Here is a 20426-nt window from a genome sequence, read left to right as displayed (position 1 = left end):
ATTGGTGGTGTACCCACCTTCATTCATTGCATTGTGTTGTCAAAGGTTTTAAAAGCTGTGAAAACCCTACCAGTAAAGGAAGGGTTTTCACAGATTTTTCCAGACACAATTCCTCCATGACTTACTGAATTTTGGGTTAGCATTTGTCATTGTTTTCTATGGCTGCATAACAAATTCCCACAAATCTAGCAGCTTAACACGAGTTTCTTATCTCACAGTGTCCATGGGTCAGAAGTCCGGAATGAACTAAGCTAGGTTCTTGGCTCAAGGTCTCACAGGCTGAAATCAAAATGCCAGCCAGCTGCATCTTTATTTGGAGGCTCAACTGGGAAAAGAGCCACTTCCAAGTTCCCCTGATGTGTTGACAAAATTCATTTCCTTGCAGCCTATGATTGAAGTCCCCATTTTCTTGGCAACTGACAACCCTCAGGAGATCCCTCTAGGCAACTAGAGGCTATTCTAATGTCTTTCCCATGTGGTACAACATAGACCATTCACTTTTGCTACTGTTTACTCTTCAAGGTCAGCAGAAGAATCTCTCTCCTGCTTCAAATGCCTTCTGTCTACTTTTAAGGCCTCATCTGATTAGGTTGGACCCACCCAGGATAATCTCCCTTTTTATTAGCTCAAAGTCAACTGATTAGGGACTTTAATTACATCTACAAATTTCCTTCTGCTATATAACATAATTTTTAGAGTGACAGGCCACTGTATTTACAAGTCTTGTTCACACACAAGGGGAGGGGATTAAACAGGGTACCACCTACCCAAAGGGGTGGGAATCGGGGGCCATATCAAAATTCTGCTTAGCGTACCCTCCTCACCTGGGTCCCAAAGACTCTGATCTACGGATTGAGGATAAGACTCTTCTCGGGATCCCTGGGTGGCGCAGCAGTTTGGCGCCTGCCTTTGGCCCAGGGCGCGATCCTGGAGACCCGGGATCGAATCCCACGTCAGGCTCCCGGTGCATGGAGCCTGCTTCTCCCTCTGCCTATGTCTCTGCCTCTCTCTCTCTCTCTCCTCTATGTGACTATCATAAAAAAAAAAAAGACTCTTCTCAACTTTGCTATCAGAATCACATGCACACTATTGAGTGAGTACTTTTCACTCAGTAGAAAAAAAGTGCTATCATGTATCATGCTGGTATTTAATGCTTTTTGTGCTCCACTGAGGTCTAGCCCTTGTCCTAAAATCCCTGTCCACTATGGAAGCTTACAATAAAGAACTCTGATGCATCTCCCTGTTAGCCACAATATGTCATAAAGTGCTTTTTAAAATTTTGCCACAGAGCTTCAATTTCTATTCCACCATTTAGCGTGACACTCAAAGCTTTTGGAAAGGCTGCTTTACAGTGGATCCATCTGGAGACCTGCACCCAGAAGATCTGGGGCTTCTGCTGCCTGTAATCCAGCCCTCTAAGATACCCAAGCACGGCAAACAGACTCCCCTGAGTCCCAAGTGGTGGGGTGACAGCCACTGTTGACACCTGAGATTTTAGATGGCAGACAGGTAGCACTGTTTTTAATTGAGAATTTAATGTTTTAGAAACATGTAACTATTCACAGCCATGATTTCAGCACATAAGCAAGTCTAAAGAAAGAATATAAGATTTCCGAAAATAAGTTGATTTGAGAAAAATATTTTTTTTTTATATAACAGTACAAGTGGCTAGATTATAGCAAAAATCACGACGGTATTACTCTAATTTGGGAAACACTCCCACATGCGAAACTGTTGACTAAGTAGTAAATGAACTAGTGGGTTCAGTATTTAGAAAGTTATGCTTAGTTCAGGCTCCATGAACCCCTTCGTGCTCCCAAAGGTGCACAGAAGCGCACCACGTGCGGGCACCTGCGTGCATGGGACACGAGCCTCAGAAACCCCATCTTGGAGGGTATTATGCTGGGTGAAGTAAGTCAATCGGAGGACAAACATTATATGGTTTCACTCATACGGGGAATATAAAAAATACTGAAAGGGATTATAGGGGAAAGGAGAGAAAATGGGAAATATCAGAGAGGGAGACAAACTATGAGACAGACTCCTAACTCTGGGAAACAAGGGGCAGTGGAAGGGGACGGGGGATGGGTGACTGGGTGACGGGCACTGAGGGGGGCACTTGACGGGATGAGCACTGGGTGTTATGCTCTATGTTGGCAAATCAAATTCCAGTAAAAAAAAAAATATATATATATATATATATATATAAGGGCAGCCCGGGTGGCTCAGCGGTTTAGCGAAACCTTCAGCCCAGGGTGTGATAAGGGAGACCCGGGATCGAGTCCCGCGTCGGGCTCCCTGCATGGAGCCTGCTTCCCCCTCTGCCCGTGTCTCTGCCTCTCTCCCTCTCTGTCTCTCATGAATAAATAAATAAATCTTTTTTAAAAACGCACACACACAAAAAAGATTTCGGACCACCACCAGCAGGCGGGAGGAGAAGGGGCGCCTGTGGGGGCGGGGAAACCCACCTGCAGCCTGCGTGCGGGGGCGTGGCGGGCAGGGGGCGGGGCCTGGGGCGGAAGGCGGAAGCGGCCGCAGAGTCACATGATCTGAGTAACATGGCCGCTGCCCCTTGAGCACTGCCGGTGCCTGGCGGGAGCGGGTCGCGTGAGCCGTTGGCTGCGGGGAGCAGGTGTCCGGGGGCGGGGTCCAGGCCGGGTTCCGAGGCGGCGCGCGGCGGCGGAGCAAGGCCGGCAGGTCCAAGGCTGCGTGGTCCATGAGCCGGCGCCCGAGGCAGCGCGGAGCCGCTGACTCCCCCGGCCCCGGCGCCGCCCGGGCAGCCGCGGGCTGAGGAGTCGCGGGGCTCCGGGGAGCGCCTGGAGCTGCCACCATGAACCCGGAGAAGGACTTCGCGCCGCTCACGCCCAACATCGTGCGCGCCCTCAATGACAAGCTCTACGAAAAGCGGAAGGTGGCAGCGCTGGAGATTGAGAAGTAAGAGCCGCGGGCCCCCAGGTTTGGGCGTGGGGAGCGGAGCCAGGACCCCGCCCTGGTGATGCGGGGCCCCTGCAGCGCCGTGCAGGGGATCAGGAGTCCCAGCTTTGCTTCTGATGGGCTGTATGACTTGGGCCGAGTTCTCTAACCGCCTGGTGCCCCCAAAGGACTGCCGTGCAATTAAAGCGACAAAGCGAATGTGCAGTGTAGTGCTCAGCACGGTGCCTGGCACACGGCGCGTCTTGTGGACTCCACCAAAACCAGCAAATCAGAGAGGGGCCTCTGTGATGAGAGGGAAGTGGGAAGCATGAGAATCTGCTAATGATGTTGACCTGCCTCATTTCTTACCCAAGCTTCTGACAAGTGAGACTATTGGGTGACCAAGGGGAGAAATCAGGTCCCAAATCTCAAGACTTAGAGGGCTGTTTATTTTATCTCTGCCGTATCACCCTTCCCTGCAGGTGGAAGTAGGAATAACTTGACCTTTATTACTTCTACAGTCTTATAACACGTATGTGTAACCATGACCTGACATTTTGCTCTATTTCCCAAGATGTTCAGCTAGGAATGTTTCATTAAGATTTTCTAATATTTTATATTTGTATTTTTTTTTCCAGTCAGATCTTTGTGATAAAGTCAGGTGGCTGGATGACTTGAGAAGAGCAGAAAGAATCAGGCTGTGAAACTTGGAAGAATGCCAGGCTGGGAGTCAGGACACATGGACTGTAGTCCTGCCCTCTCCAGTAGGGTAGCCACTGGCCATGCATAGCTATTTATACATACATTATTAAAGATAAAATAAAAGAAATCTAGTTACTTAGTCAGACTACCCATATTTCGGATGTCCAGTTGCCACATGTGGCTGTTGACTACCATAATGGGCAGTACAGGTCTTAGAACATTTCCATCACTGCAGAACATTGGACAGCTCCAGTCTAATCCATGCAGTGAAGCCCATTCTTTGACCTTGGGAAGATTGCTTCGCTGGGGACCTCTTAACCTCAGCATGATAGACATTTTGGGACAGAGAAGTCTTGGTTGTGGTGTGCTGTCCTATGCATTGTAGGATTTTTAGCAGCATCCCTGATCTCTATCCAGTAGCCACCAGAAGTATTCCAAATGTCTCCAGACAGTGTCTCCAAATGTCTCCTGGGAGTCCAAAATCACCCCAGGTGAGAAGCACCGTCTTAACTGCTTTGGATTTTCCCTTGTTCCTCATGTAAAGGGTTTAGGCTGTGTTAAGAGGACCTTCCCATTCAGCGCTAACATTCAGTATGTCCAAAACCACCTAGCTTCTTCTCTCATCAGGCACCACTTTCTTGACTGCTTTGTTTCCATACTGCTACTTATTTATGCCCTGGCTTTTACTAATGCTAGCAAGTCTTAAAGTCGGGTATCAATGCACTAAGGAGGAGACTCAGAGCTGATGTATAGACGTGGCTCCATGTCCATGGGTTTTATTGGCTTTGAAGCTACATTGCTACCCGAGTTTGGCCATCACCCAGTCTGCTTCTTGGGAATGTCTGATTTTCATCATAGCTTGAATCATCTGTTGAGTCCGTGAATAGAGGTATTTATTTCAGCATTACTGTTGCCTCCAGCGCATATAAATGCTCTCACTCTGCAGACTGTAAGGGTTCTGTCTTTAATGGGGTTCTGTTTGCATTCAAGGGGGTTGAATTTGTGGAATTCAGAGAAACCTCCTAGGGCCTTAACTAGAGTATGGATTCCTTTAGAGTGGAGACCCTATTTTATTTATCTTCAGCACTTGGCACAGCATCTGACAGTTGGTGTCTTAATGAGTGAATGACCGTACATTTTTTTTTTAATTTTTATTTATTTATGATAGTCACAGAGAGAGAGAGAGAGAGAGGCAGAGACACAGGCAGAGGGAGAAGCAGGCTCCATGCACCAGGAGCCCGACGTGGGATTCGATCCAGGGTCTCCAGGATCGCGCCCTGGGCCAAAGGCAGGCGCCAAACCGCTGCGCCACCCAGGGATCCCTGACCGTACATTTTTGGTGGGGAAGTAACATTACAGTCTAAGGATTTTGCTACCCCAAAGTGTATCCCATAGACCAGCAGCATCAGGATCACCTGGGAGCTTGTCAGAAAGAGATTCTCCAGCATCACCCCAGACCTCTGGATCAGAATCTGCATTTTGATAAGATCCCTAGGTGAGGTCCTTAATCTGTTTCTAGCCTTCTTCAGCTGTGTTTGAAATAAGGCGTGCCCAATTTGATATTTTCCTAAATATACGTATCACAAATTGCTTAGGAATAAGGATTTACTTATCTGTGCTTCACCAAAGAGCTTTCTGGAGTCTCTGCTTATGAGGACACTAATCCTATTGGATGAGGACCATACCATCATGTCCTCATTTAACCTTAATTGCTTCTTTATAGACCATATCTCCAAATACAGTCATAGTGGGGTTTAGGGCTTCAACATATGAATTTGATGGGGACATAATTCAGTCTGTAATAGTAATCTTTTTTTTTTTTTTTAAGTGATTACATGTAGGGACACCTGGGTGACTCAGTGGTTGAGTATCTATCTGCCTTTGGCTCAGTTGGTGATCCCAGAGTCCTGGGATCAAGTCCCACTTCAGGCTCCCCAGATGGAACCTACTTCTCCCTCTGCCTATGTCTGCCTCTGTCTTTCTGTCTCTCGTGAATAAATAAATAAAATATGTTTTTAAGTGATTACATGTAAAGCACTGTCTGCCCAATTTGGGGAGAGGAGGATAGAGAGAAGCCTTTGTTTGGTCACCGCACACCCCTCATCTCTTTACTTTGCATGGCTGCAAACATGAGCTAGGTAGTTGCATTTCACAGATGAGGAAACAGAAGCTCCTTGAGGTTAGGTACTTTTCCCAGAGTTTCACAGCTAGAACCTGGATAGGAAACCCCGGGTTCATCTGTCTCGAAAAGCTTCTCTACTACAATGAATGGTTTTCTCTGCCAAGAAGAGCACATATATTTGATAAAGCATGTTTCATACTCGAGCATTTCCATAGTGGTTTTAACTGACACTTTTGATTTTCCAGAATCATCTGCTCAGTTGGACAGAGCCCATGCTGCATATGGTTTTCCAATAAGTGATTAAAATTCATAATAAGAGGAGGGTGTTTCTTCTTGATGACAGGCCTCACAGACATTAAAATGCAGAGACATGAATGCTTGGCTCAGTTGAAGAACCTTGAACTCTAGAATCTCAAGAGCAGGCCGGGTCAAGTGACCCAAGATCTGATCACTACATGTGTCAGCCTGCTGTGTGCAGTCCTGGAGAGTTTTTTCCTGCATAGCCTCCCCACGATGTGCCCGGTTTGCTAAAGGATAAGGCACTTAGGTTAAGATTTTAGGATGGCTGTTTCAGGTTTAGTGGGCTCTCGATTTCAGGGGATATCGTCATTGCTCAGTCCTGATGCAAAGGTTGGTAAGACCCCAGGCTCAGCTCTCCAGGAGAGTGTAGTGTTAGGGAGAAATGCCAGGAGGCACTAGGATAACTGCAATGGATGCTCACTCTGCCAGGGGTGCCATGCCCCATGCTCTGGTGGCAGGGCCCCCTGACTGCAGGCTGAGAGAGGCAGCGCCCTTCATGGTAAGCAAAGATGGGCCCAGTGCCCAGTCTCTAGTGTTCCTGAACTTTGAGTTCCAAAAGCCAGCAAATGTAAGTAGGTGCCCAGGCCATGCCCCTGAGAATACCAAAGACCAAGAGGGGGTGGGGGCTGGGGGATAATGCATCCTTTGCCTACCAGGGAGGAACTGAGGATCCCTGGCACTATGAGCAGATAAAGGGTAACTGTTGAATTTGACCTGGCTCTGGAGCCTACCACTGCTGCGAGGAGACACTGTATCACCAGTGCCTTAAGGCAGGTATGGGTCAGAACTCCACCCAGCCCTGCCTTCCACAAATTGCCCCATCTAGAGGTTACAGACCAGTAGCTAGGGACTCTGTCCTGCTGGTAGACCTGTTTGGGTTGACCTGAATTGCAAGGTATTTTAAATTGAGGAATTTCACAGTGAAGCTCAGGTTTTTGGCTTCTCTTGAGGAATGGAAAGTGTGTCTCTGTGGGGCACACAGTTCCCCATAGCAGGTACGGGCAACCTAGGAGCTTCCCTGTGGGCCAGGACATGGGCTCCCTAGTTTGCTTCCTGTATTGGCGCGTCCACAACAGCCTGTCCTCCCTTGTGTCTCCTGCCTGGCCTCTGCGAGCATGTGAGTTTGTGAACTCTGGTTTCATTCCTCTGTGCCTCAGTTTCCTCATCTTAAACACAAATGCACCTTGAAAACATTAGGCTAAGTGAAAAGAGCCAGTCACGAAGGGCCATGTGTTTCATTTATATGAAAATTTCACTTCTATGCATTATCTAGAATAGGCAAATTCAGAGAGAGAGAAAGTAGAGTAGTGGTTGGCTAGGGCTAAGGGGACAGGGTTTGCGGAATACAGGGAGTGACTGCTAATAAGTACACGAAAAACCACTGAACTGCACACAGTAAGAGTGAGTTTACGATATGTGAATTACAGCGCTTTAAAAAAATAAGAGTAGTGTTTTATTATAATGTGAAGGAATCACTTGTTAAGTGGTCACAGTTATTGTCATCTGAGTTTCAAACAGCTGCTCTTTCAGACTCATTTCCCCTTTTTATGATCTTCCCACCGATTCCATCCAGTGGAAGCTCAGGGTATTTTGTCAGTTACCTCGGAGGCCTTTTCAGATGGTCTTTGGTCCTTACCCAGAGGCAAACGTTCCACTTCCCTGTTCATTTAGTGGAGACTAGTGAGCAAGTGGAAACCAAATTACTTAAATATACAGCAGAGCAGATGGAGATATTTCCCCAGATTATCCCTGGGCAGTTGCTACCTGGATATGCCTCCTGAACACGGCACATGATGTAAAAAATAGAAAACCTTGAGGGATAAGTGGACTCAACCAGGACAAGAAAAGGCAGCAGCCCCAAGGCTATACTGAAAGCTTTACAACACAAGAATAAACACAACTTTGGATTTCTCTTCCTCTCCTCTGTTGGAGCCAGGGGTATGACAGGTTCTTGGTCAACTTTTACTGAATGAATGTGATCTTGAGTGGTGTGTGAGATCACAGTTTGTCTCTCTGATTCTGAGTTTGCACTGGTACCGCTATGTGAGCATGTGCAACACAGAGCAGATTATATGCCTTATTTTATTCTCTAAAAACAGTGTAAGGTCACTGAAATTAATAGCCCCACCTTATAACCAAGGACATCTCCTCTGAAGACATAGGAACATGAGTGCAGTGGCTAAAACCCCTGCCACCTGCTGACTAGGACATTTGGATATCACCAGATGAAAAGGCGTTCAGATTCAATAAAATTAGAAATATAAAGTGCTTGGTGCCCAGTAGGCATCCAACAGGTGGTAGCTGTGATATTTGAGGAGGGGGATAGTGCAACATAGTGGAAATGACTTTAAACCATGGAGTCAGAAAAACCTAGGTTTCATTTCCATACCTGTCTCAAAGTTGTGTGACCGTGTGAGTTTCTTAATGGCTCTGAGCCTCAGTTTCTCCCATCTATAGAATGGGTGATATAGTACTTGACCCAGTGGTTTAATTTGAAGTTTAAATTAGGTAATGTATGTAAAGCATCTAGCATTTATCACCTAGCAGCTAGTAAGAGCTCAGCAAGTGGTTACTTATTACCTGCCTTCACAGTAGAAGCCTGGCTATAGAGCATTTCAAAACATCTCAAGTTTGCACGTCATCCATACTCCGTGTGTGTGGTGGGGGAATGCTTCGAGGATGTCTGAACACTGAAGAGGATGGGAAAATGTGTGGAGAAAGCTGCATTTCACTTAGGGCCTCAGTTCTCCACAAGGGAAGTTTGCTGTATAACTGAGTGTGTTCACTTTGCAGCTGATGCGGTTTAAGAAGTTGGGCAAGAAGAACTGGTGTACAGTTGAAAGGGCTCAGGCTTTGAGGTGTGTCATGGGTTCAGATCCGCCGTGACCCTGGGAAGGGGATTCGGTTTCCCTGAGACTGTTTCACCTCGAGGATGAGAGGGTAATCAGTGCAGAAGGAGGTTGTTATTCAAGGGGGTAACAGAAGTAGAGTGTAGAGTGTGTGCCTGGGAAGGGGTCCATCACCAGTCCTTGTGTGACCTGTGATTGTCATTGCCTTGTTGCAGAGACCAAAGGGGTCCACTGAGGGGCTGTGTTTGCGTTGCTGAGACGGTGGCCTCGGGTTTCTTCTGATGACAGTTCCAAATACGTCCTCCCCTGTCTGGGGTTCCTTCTGTCAGGGGGGAGTCGGTGTGGCGCTTCGCACTGTTGACGGCCGCGTCACAAGCTTGGAGCTGCCAAGTTGAGTTTGTGCCTTGTGGGAAGTAGGTGTTCCTGCCTCCGACCATGAGAATGGAGGTTCCGGGCAGCCTCTGAGGACACCTCATCAGCCTCGGTTTTCCACACCTTTTTAGAAGGAAGCAGGCAGAAGCAGACCCCCTTCTCTGGCACATAGAACAGTAATACTTGTGACCTTTACGTCAGGGAGGGTCCCAGGGATTTGTGATCGTGAGAGTTTCCGGGCCAGATATTCACTTCAAAACTAGTGCAGCCTCAGATCCCTGCCTGTGGCTTGCAGCCTGTGGATGAAAGAGGAAACAATGTGGTCTTTTGAAGAGAGACTAGGCTTGCAACCAGGAGTGCTGGAGTTTAAACTCCACTCACTCTGCCTCCCTTTGTAGTGCATCTTTGTGTGCACACTCCTGTGAAGCAGAGAGGCGAGTCTGGTTGGTGGGCCTATTTTGGAGTACTAGAGAGGGGTACAGCACCCCTTGGCCCCTTGGCAGGTGGTTTCCAGAACATACCATAGCTTCTGCATCTTTCCCCAGCCACAGCTCTGGTGACCTGGGCCCTTGACCATGCGCCTTCGGGGATCCCAGTGGAGTGCCCTTTGCTCCTCCTAACACTCAGAGCTTAGGACCCCCCAGATACGGTAGTGGTTAGGCCACCAGGTTAGGTTTAGAATACTAGGCTACCCTGTGTCACCCATATGGCAGTGTGGGGCTCTGGCCGTGTTCACCCGGCAACCTGTGCCATCCTTTGGTGCCGCCAGCCTCCCAGCCCAGTCCCCAGCCTGTGCTGGCTGTCCCCCACACTGAGCATGACACCAGACTCCCAGAGGGCAGGCATGAGAGACGCAGGCAGTCATGGCCCCAGGCTGTCCTCAAGGACTTCATTCAAGGAACTGCGGAGATAGAAATGTACACATGAAAATGAGCCCTGACATTTGCCAGTGCGTTGCTGGGAAGAGAATGAGAGGGTCACTGAGTCCTTCAGAATTTAGACGAGGAGTGACCCCTTCCTGGGATGGTCCAAAAGAATAGCAGCTTGGATCTGAGCCAGGCTTTGAAGGCTGGGTAGGATGTGAAGCAGAGCTTTCCCAGAGAGTAGGGCACTAGGGACAGAGTGAGTAGGGTCCGGGTTTCCAGGATGTAGGTGGGTCTGGCTGGAGTACACTGTTGCCCTGAGTGCCAGGTAAAGAGTATAGCCTTGGCTTGTGAGACCGCTGTTCCTGCGGGGGCCCCAGGGCTTGACCCGCAGAGCCAGCCCCATGTTCTCCAAGCTGATAGCATTGGTGAGAGCATGTTCTTGTGGCTTCCCTTCCAGGGGAACCATTGTCTTGGTTTCCTGGACATACCCCCAAATGTGCAGGGTTCTGGGGCCTCCAGACTCAAATGGGTTACTGTTTTTTTTTAAAGATTTTACTTATTTGAGAAAGAATGAGCAAGAGAGAGAGAGTGCGAGTGCACAAGCAGGGGACGGAGGGAGTGGGAGAAGCTGACTCCCCTCTGAGCAGGAAGGCCAGTGCAAGGCTCAGTCCCAAGACCCTGGGATCATGACCTGAGCCAAAGGCAGACACTTAACCGACTGAGCCACCCAGGTGCCCCAAACGGGCCACTATTTTTGCAGTGGCCTGGGATGCCCTGTGTTGAGCCCTGAAAGGATTCAGGGTGGGGAGGCCATCCAGCTGGTACTGAGCAAATGAGAAAGGTAGTCTTGGGCCTGCAGAGTCAGGTAGTGCTAAATCTGAACCTCCTGCTTGCCCATCCCCTGCCTTCGGGAGATCCTTATGCTCATGCAGGCTGTTACCCCAACACGAGAGCCCTGTTCCTCACACTCTCTTACTATGCAGTCCCTGTAAGCCTTTGGGTTTTTCCAAGCTCCATAACACCATTCAGACCCATAACAACCCATCACTGAGGATTACTCTTAGCTTCCGTGGCTCCTTACTACCACCAGAAGTAAATGCCAATTCCTTTACCACGCACAAGACTGGAAGCAGCTTCCCCGGCCCTGTCACCCGCCTCTCTTCTACCTGTGTTCTTTGCCAAGCCAAATGCCTCTCTCCTTCCTCTGAGCCATTGTTCACGCTCTTCCCTCTGTCTGGGCTGCTTGATCCTAAACAGTTCCAGAACGAACGCTCATCCTTCAGAGTGCGTCTCAAATGCTGACCATCTCGAAACCATGCCGAATCCCTCCCCACCAGGTGGCAGGCCTGCTCCCTCTTGCCTGCGCTTCTCGCCTCACAAGCTTCTCAGCAGATCGTTTTGTCTCCACTTTGCATGCGAGTCCTGTGTGCTGTCTAGCTTCCTCCCTGATGTTCACCGCAGCAGAGAGCCCCTCATGGCGGGGAATGCATCCCTATGCTGGCTCCAAAAGAGGAGAGGGTGCCCTTTCCAGGTGCTCAGGGACCATTTGCGACCTGAAATAAGCAGACAGGTGAGGCCGTGGTTCCAGGATGGACTGTGCTGCTGGCACAGCTGGATATGCCACAGATGCCCTGTGGGTGCTTATTCCCACCCTGGGTGCTGCTCTAACTTGTCCTGAGCAGAAACACAGCCTGGCTTCCTCAGGAATACTCTCAGCAGCCAGCTCCCTGGGCGGGCTGTCCGGGCAGGAGCCGGGCAAGGAGTGGGGACAGGAGCGGGAGGCACGGCCGCTCCAGTGGCTTTGGTGATCCCCGTATCCTGGACTCCTCAAGAACAGAGACACGGGTTCTAGATGTTTGTGGAATTCAAGGCACTGAGTACTTTTTGTCCAAGATATTTAAACCTGAAGCTAGAAACAAGTCATTCTCACTTCTCAGATTGTACCCACGTACCCTTTAGGCAGTGTGAAATCCCAAATCCAGTCTGCTGGGCTTAAAAAAATATTTGCTGTTTGCATTGGCCGGGAATCGAACCCGGGCCTCCCGCGTGGCAGGCGAGAATTCTACCACTGAACCACCAATGCTCCAGCTGTGAGCGGCTGCGTGAGCGCCTCCCTTTAACCCCTGTCCGGAGCCTCCTTGTGGGTGCGCGATTCTCAGGATGCCAGGCCAGCCTCTGATGCTGCCACGTCAGCACAGCTGCAAGAGCAGAAAGCTGGGGGGGGGGGGGGGGGGAGTGTGTCTGTGTGTGTGGGGGGGGGGATCGCTTTGCCTCAGACCTCAGGATAGAAACAAGAGTTGCTCGAGCCCCTTAGGGTGTGCGTGTGGGTGCGTGTTTGTGTGTGTGTGTGTGTGTGTGTGTGTGAGAGAGAGAGAGAGAGAGATTGCTTTGCCTCAGACCTCAGGATAGAAATGAGAGTTGCTCGAGCCCCTTAGAGTGTGCGTGTGGGTACGTGTGGGTGTGTGTGTGTGTGTGAGAGAGAGAGAGAGAGAGAGAGAGAGAGAGATTGCTTTGCCTCGGACCTCAGGATAGAAATAGAAACGAGAGTTGCTCAAGCCCCTCCTCGGTAACAGCGCTCGGAGCCTCGGAGCGTGGGGAGCGTGGGTCCCGTTCCTGCGGTTCTCAGGTTTCACCCCAGCTCCCTGCCAGACCCCGGCCTGGGCCGAGCCCCTCGCTGGCAGAGAGCACGAAGGCCCCCACAGCCCGGGTTCCTCCAGAGCAGGGAGGCGAGGCCAGACTCCCCGGCCCAGCTGCCGGAGGCGGCACGGTGAGGAGATTGGCTCCTCCAGCAGGATCTCTGACGGGAAGCCTGCCAGGAAAAGGCAAAAGAGCAGCCGTGCATTGGCCGGGAATCGAACCCGGGCCTCCCGCGTGGCAGGCGAGAATTCTACCACTGAACCACCAATGCTGTGCTGCTCCCTGCCGCAGCGGCAGGGCTTTTCTCAAGGGGCCGTGTCTCTGGACAGTCGCACAGGAGCTCTGGCGGTCCCTGCCTCGCCTGGCTAGTCGGTCCCGTTTGGGAAGCCAGGCAGGTGTCCAGAGAACCGTCCTTGCTGGGCCTGCTCCGGGAGGAGGAGGGGGAGGGATTTGGCCTATGGAACTGGCATTGAACGTGCACCTCGGTTGGTCCGCTCATAGCTCCTAGCCCCCTGGGGCCGGTTTGGTGGAATTTCACCTTGTAAAGATCAGAGAGAGACCTCGCAGGCCATTCGTGCAGCACCTTTCTGAAACAGCCATCCCTGCTCCCACATCCGCCAGCAGGGGAACCAGGCCTGTTTTGGTCCCACCTGCGCTCATGGTGTTTGGCACAGAATAGGTGCCGAATGACTTGCTGCCTTAAATCCCCCTCTAATGGTGTCAACCCCTCACTGAGCAGCTGTTTTGTAGGAGGGCTTCTTGCCTCATAGGGCAGCACGTGTGTTTTTGAACAGCTCTAATTACTGGCAGGTTCCTGACATGGAGCTGGAACCACGTAGACTAATTGATACCCATTGGACTTAACTGTCCTTAAAATTTTTCGAAACAACTTGAGACCCATGCGGGCAGTGGTCCTGCCACGATGGACACAAACCAATTAGACAGTGAGTCCAGGCAGCTGCTTTGAGGAGTCTGTATTCTGTAGACAGCCCCTTGGCTGCTACGCTGGTAGCAGTCCCTCACCCTCGGATGATGGGACGGGTTCCATCCGTCTCACAGCTTCCCAAGATGCTCTTCCACCATGTTCTTCAAAAACCATAAGACGCTTCCCTGTCACCCATGCTGCGAGATCCATTCTCCCTAATCTGACATGGCTAGAATGGCCAGAGCCAGTGATGTTCCATGGGGATTTTTCCATCTCCTGTCAAGCCAGCCCATGCAGTGCAGCCTCTCCGGGCTGCTACCAGAGATACCTAATAAAAACATAGATCTAAGCATGTCATCCTGTTGCTGGAAAACTGTTACTAGGTTGTCTTCCTTGAACTGTCTAGCTGCTCCTTCCACAGGCCGAACTCCTTGTCCTTCTCTGATTACACCACATCTCTTTCCTGTGCCTGAGATGCCTTGCCCTCTACCTGGAAAGTGCCTGTGGGTGTTTTCCAGACCTGACCCAAATGGCATCTCCCATTCAGCCCAAGGAGATCAGCGCATGACATTTTTCTGGCCTCTCTGGTATCACTTGCACCATATGATGACAGTTACTTGTGTGTATGTGAATATTGCCCACTGATTCAGTGCCATCCCTGGAAATGACGACACAGACTCAGAGAACCTCTCAGGTGTGGGAATGGGGGGGTTAGCCAGTGTCAACTAAAGGTGGTTGACCAGCTGGTCACATTGCAGTTTTTGGTTCCCAACAAGACATTCCCTTGCATTCTCTCTGATTCCCAGAAGTGAGGCAGCCCTGCTGTTCCACATTATGTCATGCACAAGGGAAACCGTGACCCAGAATAGGGAAACGAACCGAGACCCAGCCCGCACCTTCCAGTTGACGGCAGACCTGGGAGAGGCCCACCCTGAGATGCAGGACTCCTGATTCCTCTTTCTGAATAGGTCATCTCCCTGCCACACCCCTGACCCTGGAGCCAGCAGCCAGCATGGGGGGGGGGGGGGGTAAGCTTGACTCCACTGGCCTGCAGCCCCTCTCTCCTCTCTCTCCAGGCTGGTCCGGGAGTTCGTGGCCCAGAACAACACCGTGCAAATCAAGCATGTGATCCAGACCCTGTCTCAGGAGTTCGCCCTGTCCCAGCACCCCCACAGCCGGAAGGGGGGCCTCATCGGCCTGGCCGCCTGCTCTATTGCACTGGGCAAGGTGGGCCTTTCTCCCGAAGGGACAGACACTGCAGCAGTGGCCTTCTCTCACCGCCCAGACCCAGCAGGCAGCCGTAGACTGCTGCTTTCCTCCCACTCTCACCACGCCTAAGACCAGCAAGGCTGGCTTTGCGGCACTGCAAGTCTCATCCCGTGGCATGGCACCTGGCCCTGGCCCAGGAGCCTACCTGGCTCAGGGCCAGCCCCACGCAGGGGAGCCGGGATGTCTCCAGGGGCCGGGGACCTGGCCCACAGTGAGCTGTGTCTCCTCCTGCCCCCTTGCAGGACTCAGGGCTGTACCTAAAGGAGCTCATTGAGCCGGTGCTGACCTGCTTCAATGATGCAGACAGCAGGCTGCGCTACTACGCATGCGAGGCACTCTACAACATCGTCAAGGTGGCCCGTGGCGCCGTGCTGCCTCATTTCAACGTGCTCTTCGACGGGCTCAGCAAGGTGACCACCCCTTCTGCGGCAGGGCCCCCGGGTCCCCACACCCTGTCTCCTAGATGTAGGCATCACAGATACATACACTGGTCTGTTCAGTCTCATTGCCATTTTCTTTCATGGCCTTGTATTGACTTTTGACGGGGTTTTTCTATTTCTCTATTGATTTTTATCGCATTTGATGAAAGCATCAGTTCACCACAGAGTGGAGGGGAAAAACAGCTTGAAAAGCCTTAACTCCTCTTATAGAAGGTGAGGATGGTGAATCCATAGTACAGACTGTATTTCCCCTGTGAGGGGAGCACCAGCCTGTAAGCTCTAGAAAAAGCTGCACTTACAAAGGCTGCAGAGCCCCTACCACACCCTCCTTAGCACCTCGATCAGCCCCACAAAGTACACGCCGAGGCACAGAATAGCCTGGAAGCTCTGCTGCCCACCACAGTCATTTCCAGGGCACCAGCCTCATAGCTGCCTCGGCCCCACCTCCAGGTGTGGAGAGAGGACCTAGCATTTTAGGATTGGAAACCCTTGAGGAAGGCTTGTGAGAACAAGCACCTGACCTGGAGGCAGCAGGTCCCAGAACAGAATGAGAAGTCTACTGCATTTCGGTTCCTTAGCCAGGTTCCATTTTGCCTGTCCCTACCTCCCCTCCCTTGCTTCAGTTTATTTCCTAAAAGAGATGTCTATTTATATTCCCGACTGTGCCAGGGACCTGGGCTATGGATTTTTTGTAGATTCCTTGTCCTATATATTGACTGTAACCGTCTGTTTCTGTATCTCTCATAGCTGGCGGCGGACCCAGACCCTAATGTAAAAAGTGGATCTGAGCTCCTAGACCGCCTTTTAAAGGTAGTATTTGGTCTTTGCTTTTGTTTTGGAATGTGTTTCTTCCATCTGTCTGTATAGCTTATAAACTGTATCCCTGGGGCTGCTCTTCCTAATTGTTAAAAATGTTTTCATTTACATATAGTAAAATTCACTTTGGTGTACAGTTCTTTTTTTTTGAGAGTGAACGAGAGAGCACAAGCAGAGGGAGGTTCAGTGGGAGAAGCAGATTCCTCACTGAGCAGGGGACTGAATGTAGGGCCCAATCCCAGGACCTCAGGATCATGACCTGAGCAAAGGCAGTCGCTTACCCAACTTAGCCACCCAGGCATCCCTGGTATACGGTTCTATGACAAGTGTACAGAGCTATGTCACCAACACAATCAAAATACAGAGACATTCTGTCACCCTAAACATCTCTTTGTGCTAGCCCCACTCAGGGCAAAGGAGACTGCCCACCACCTACCATCATCCCCTCCACCCCATGACTGGGGGTGCTTATGCTGAGCTCCCTGGGGCATTTGATCCAGATGATCAGTCCTCTTGACTTTGATTCCTGTTTTCACTCCAGCATTTTTGCTTGTCCTTTGGTCTGTGAGAGGGTGGTTCCTCCAGGACCTCTGCTACCTAGCATGGGCTCTGCCATTTTGTTCTGTGACCACCTGACCCCCTAGAGCTTTAGCCCTGGGGTCAGTCAGGTCAGCCTGCCCTTGGCTTCTGACTCTCAGCCGCTCAAATGCCTTTGATCCACAGGACATTGTGACAGAGAGCAACAAGTTTGATCTGGTGGGCTTCATCCCTTTGTTGCGGGAGAGGATTTATTCCAACAACCAGTACGCCCGGCAGTTCATCATCTCCTGGGTAAGGGCCAGCCCCACGACAGTTTCTCCAGCCGTAATGAGCCTCTAGTTTAGTAAAATCCGCCCTCTGGCACACCCTGGGCAGTTCTTGCGGCTGAGAGAAGCCTCGTTATTATCCCTCTGATAGCCAACAACCTCAAGTAGTCCGAAACATGTTTATTCCAGCCTGCCCCAGAGCCTGTCATGTTTGCTTCAAGGAGGATACAGTTCTTTCCTTGCCCCAGGAAACACCTCCATTTCTCTTTGAAGCCAGTGGTGCTGTCCTTTCCCGGGCCTTCCCTTTTCCCTGTGGCATCAGAATTTTCTTGGAGCTAAGTCACCATTCTCCTGCACACTTAGCAAGAGCCCTCTCCGCCAGGGGGCACCTGTGGTGCCGTGCACCACTACCTCAGCGGGGCTGCCTTCGCCCTGCCCAGTCCCAGAGCACCGGAGGAGGAGACGAAGGTTCACAGGCTGGTCTAATTTTCCCTCCTTGTTTCCTACCCTGGCTCAGATCCTGGTTCTGGAGTCCGTGCCAGACATTAACCTGCTGGATTATTTGCCGGAGATCCTGGATGGACTCTTCCAGATCCTGGGCGACAACGGCAAAGAGATTCGGAAAATGTGAGTGGAGGGAGGGGGCGGGCAGCCACTCTGTGTGCACATATACCCCCACACCCGACAGACGGGGGTACCTCCAGACCCGCAGGAGAATAAGTTCCCTCTCTGCCTCCTGGCTCATGTGCTTCCTGCCTCGAGGAGCAAAAGAGTTCATCAGCCCCCAGCCTCCGGGAAGATAGTCATCTGGCAACTATGAGGTGTAGTCCCCCTCTCGGTAGCCTACGCAGAGCGGAAGCGGGCACCAGCAGAGGCTCCTCCAGCCCTGGCTGGCGTGTGCTATTTTCCTTCTCTCCTTGGTAGGTGTGAGGTAGTCCTTGGGGAATTCTTGAAAGAAATCAAGAAGAACCCCTCCAGTGTTAAGTTTGCTGAAATGGCCAACATCCTGGTGATCCACTGCCAGACCACAGGTGAGTGTGAAGGCTGCAGGGCCACTGCCACCTCCTCAGAAGCAGAGAGAGCTCTGGTAGGAGTATAAACCAGCACAACACTGGACCCGGGGTGGTGGGGTGCTGGGTCCTTGTGAGAAAGAGATTAGGGTCCTCCATCAATGTGGAGGCCCTTTGCTTGTTCTGACCCTGGAATAAGATCCAGAGACCCTCTTGCTGGGAAGCTTGGCATTTCACTATAAATTGAAATGCTTGGAGGTTGGGACTCTGAAGCTGTGACCTTCCATTGAGCATCAAACCACCAAAAAATGTGATTACCTAATATAGCAGCCACTTATTGTTAGTCATGAGTCCATAGGTCAGCTGAGTGGTTCTGTTCACTTGAGCTAGGCTTGACTGCTCTTGATTATGCACCTATAGTCATCTGAAGGGTCGTCTGAGGCTGCGTGGTCTGGGGTGGCCTCACTGATGTCTGGCAGTTAACTGGCTGTCACCTGGGGAGCCGGGACAGTTGGTCCATATGTCTCATCATCTAGCCTGCTAACCCAGATACATATATATGTCTCAAGACATATGGTAGAGGTGAGCAAGGCCTCTGGAGGCCTAGGTTTAAACCAGCCACACCTTCGCTTCCAACATCTTCTGGTGGCAATAGTAGGAAGGCCAGTCCAGATTCAAGCAGTGGGGAAGTGAACTCACCCTTTGACGAAAGGAGCTGTGGAGCCCTTTTCTGAGTGTGGAAGGTAGAGAATCAAGGCTACTCTTACATTGGCTACGAGATTGTTGTTCCCTCCCATCCTGGTACCTGTGTGTACCTTTGGAAGGCAAGAGAGTATCAGTGAGGCTAGAAGCAAGGCAAGCTCTCAGGTCCCCTCCCGTCCCATCCTCCAGGCATGGTCACTGGGAGGGAGCACTCGGGCTGCTCATGGGAACCCTCCTGGAACCCAATTCCTCTTCCAGATGACCTGATCCAGCTGACAGCCATGTGCTGGATGCGAGAGTTCATCCAGCTGGCTGGCCGAGTGATGTTGCCCTACTCATCTGGAATCCTGACCGCTGTCTTGCCCTGCCTGGCCTACGATGACCGCAAGAAAAGTATCCTTCACCCTGAGAGAGGAAACCAGAGTAGCCCCAAAGGAGACTATGAAGCTGAGGATCCTGGCGTGGGGGATGGGGGTTCCTTTAGGATCCATCGCCTCCAGATAGCCCCTGGCACCTAGGGAGCAAGCAGCACAGCAGGGCACGGACTGGGAGCACCAGGGCAGTGCCGGGGCCACGGCACTCCTGCCACTGGCCCTAAACCTCACCCTGGTTACGTATGGGAACTGGAGCAGCTCTCCCAGTTCCCACAGTTCAAGCCCCTGAGCTCATACTGCCCTGTCTTGGGTGGGGGATATCCTGTTGGTAGGAAGCCCACCAGGAAGGGTCCTACAAGAAGACAGGAGCATTTCACGGGGACTCGGTACAGACTGCCCACTGATCCACCTCGAGGGAGGACCAGGTCCCTGGCCAATGCCAGTGACCTCAGGTTGAGGGAACACCCCCTGGGTGGGGCTACTCCTTACATCAGCGGACTCAGGCATCAAGGAGGTGGCCAACGTGTGTAACCAAAGCCTGATGAAGCTGGTTACCCCTGAGGATGATGAGCCTGACGAGCTGAAGCCAGTGGTACAGAGGCAGGCAGAGCCCAATCCCGATGACTCCGTGGCCAAGCAGGAAGGGACAGCCACTGGTGAGTAGGCTCCGCCTCCTGCCCCTAGCCTCCCTGGGTGACTTGACTTGGGGCCTCGCCTAACCAACCAGAGCTGATTCCCATATGCGACTTGATTTAATTCTGGAAACAATCCAGTAAGGTAGAAGTTGCTGTTCTTCCTTATTGCCCAGATGGACACAGGGAAGACAGGTAACAGGACCAGGGTCTGGCCGCCACAGGGTAACAGAACCAGGATGTGAGCCCTGGCAGTCTGCCTCCAAAACCCATGCTCTCAACTCTTACTGCCTCAAAAAGCATTAAGCCTTTTTAAAATCTTTTCTGTGTCCAGCTGTGTTGTTTTCAATGTGGGAAGGTTCAGAGTCTGGCAGGAGTGCAGGTTGCCGGGCTCATGTGAGTCTTGGCCATTGCCATCCAGCCACCCAGAAGCCACCTGCCTCTGCTCTGCTGGCTGCTCCCAGGCAGAAGGCTAAGAAAGCCACAAATGCAGCTTATTCAGCCCTGGGGTTCTACCAACGTTGGTGTCTTTGCAAAATGAAATGGCTCTGCGTCCTCTCCCAACGTTACTGTCTTATTTGTCCATCACATGAAGGAAGCCACTCCTATGTCCATTAAAGTCTGAAATTTGACTCTATCAACATTATCTAGAACTCTGACTTTGCGGGGCAGGGGGCCTATCCTCACTAAG

At 51.2% G+C, this 20426-nt stretch overlaps 1 protein-coding gene and 2 non-coding genes across 3 annotated transcripts in view; 1 reads left to right on the top strand and 2 right to left on the bottom strand.

Annotated features, from left to right (window-relative positions):
- Positions 1-2830: 2830 nt before the first annotated feature.
- The window catches only part of VAC14 (VAC14 component of PIKFYVE complex), a 100752-nt gene continuing 83156 nt past the window's right edge, over positions 2831-20426 (top strand). Inside the window, exons 1-9 of the mRNA XM_038538369.1 lie at positions 2831-2934; positions 14763-14913; positions 15198-15365; positions 16143-16205; positions 16935-17042; positions 17535-17644; positions 17942-18048; positions 18988-19122; positions 19607-19759. Of these exons, the coding sequence (XP_038394297.1) occupies positions 2831-2934; positions 14763-14913; positions 15198-15365; positions 16143-16205; positions 16935-17042; positions 17535-17644; positions 17942-18048; positions 18988-19122; positions 19607-19759 (1099 nt within the window). The remainder of the gene's footprint in view (positions 2935-14762; positions 14914-15197; positions 15366-16142; positions 16206-16934; positions 17043-17534; positions 17645-17941; positions 18049-18987; positions 19123-19606; positions 19760-20426) is intronic.
- TRNAG-GCC lies at positions 12137-12207 on the bottom strand. The gene has a single exon. It is a non-coding gene; the product is annotated as a tRNA-Gly (tRNA).
- TRNAG-GCC lies at positions 12962-13032 on the bottom strand. Its single transcript has one exon. It is a non-coding gene; the product is annotated as a tRNA-Gly (tRNA).

Source organism: Canis lupus, chromosome 5 (assembly GCF_011100685.1).
Source record: "Canis lupus familiaris isolate Mischka breed German Shepherd chromosome 5, alternate assembly UU_Cfam_GSD_1.0, whole genome shotgun sequence".
In the NCBI taxonomy this organism is placed as follows: domain Eukaryota; kingdom Metazoa; phylum Chordata; class Mammalia; order Carnivora; family Canidae; genus Canis; species Canis lupus.
This window is presented reverse-complemented; position numbering and strand designations above follow the sequence as displayed.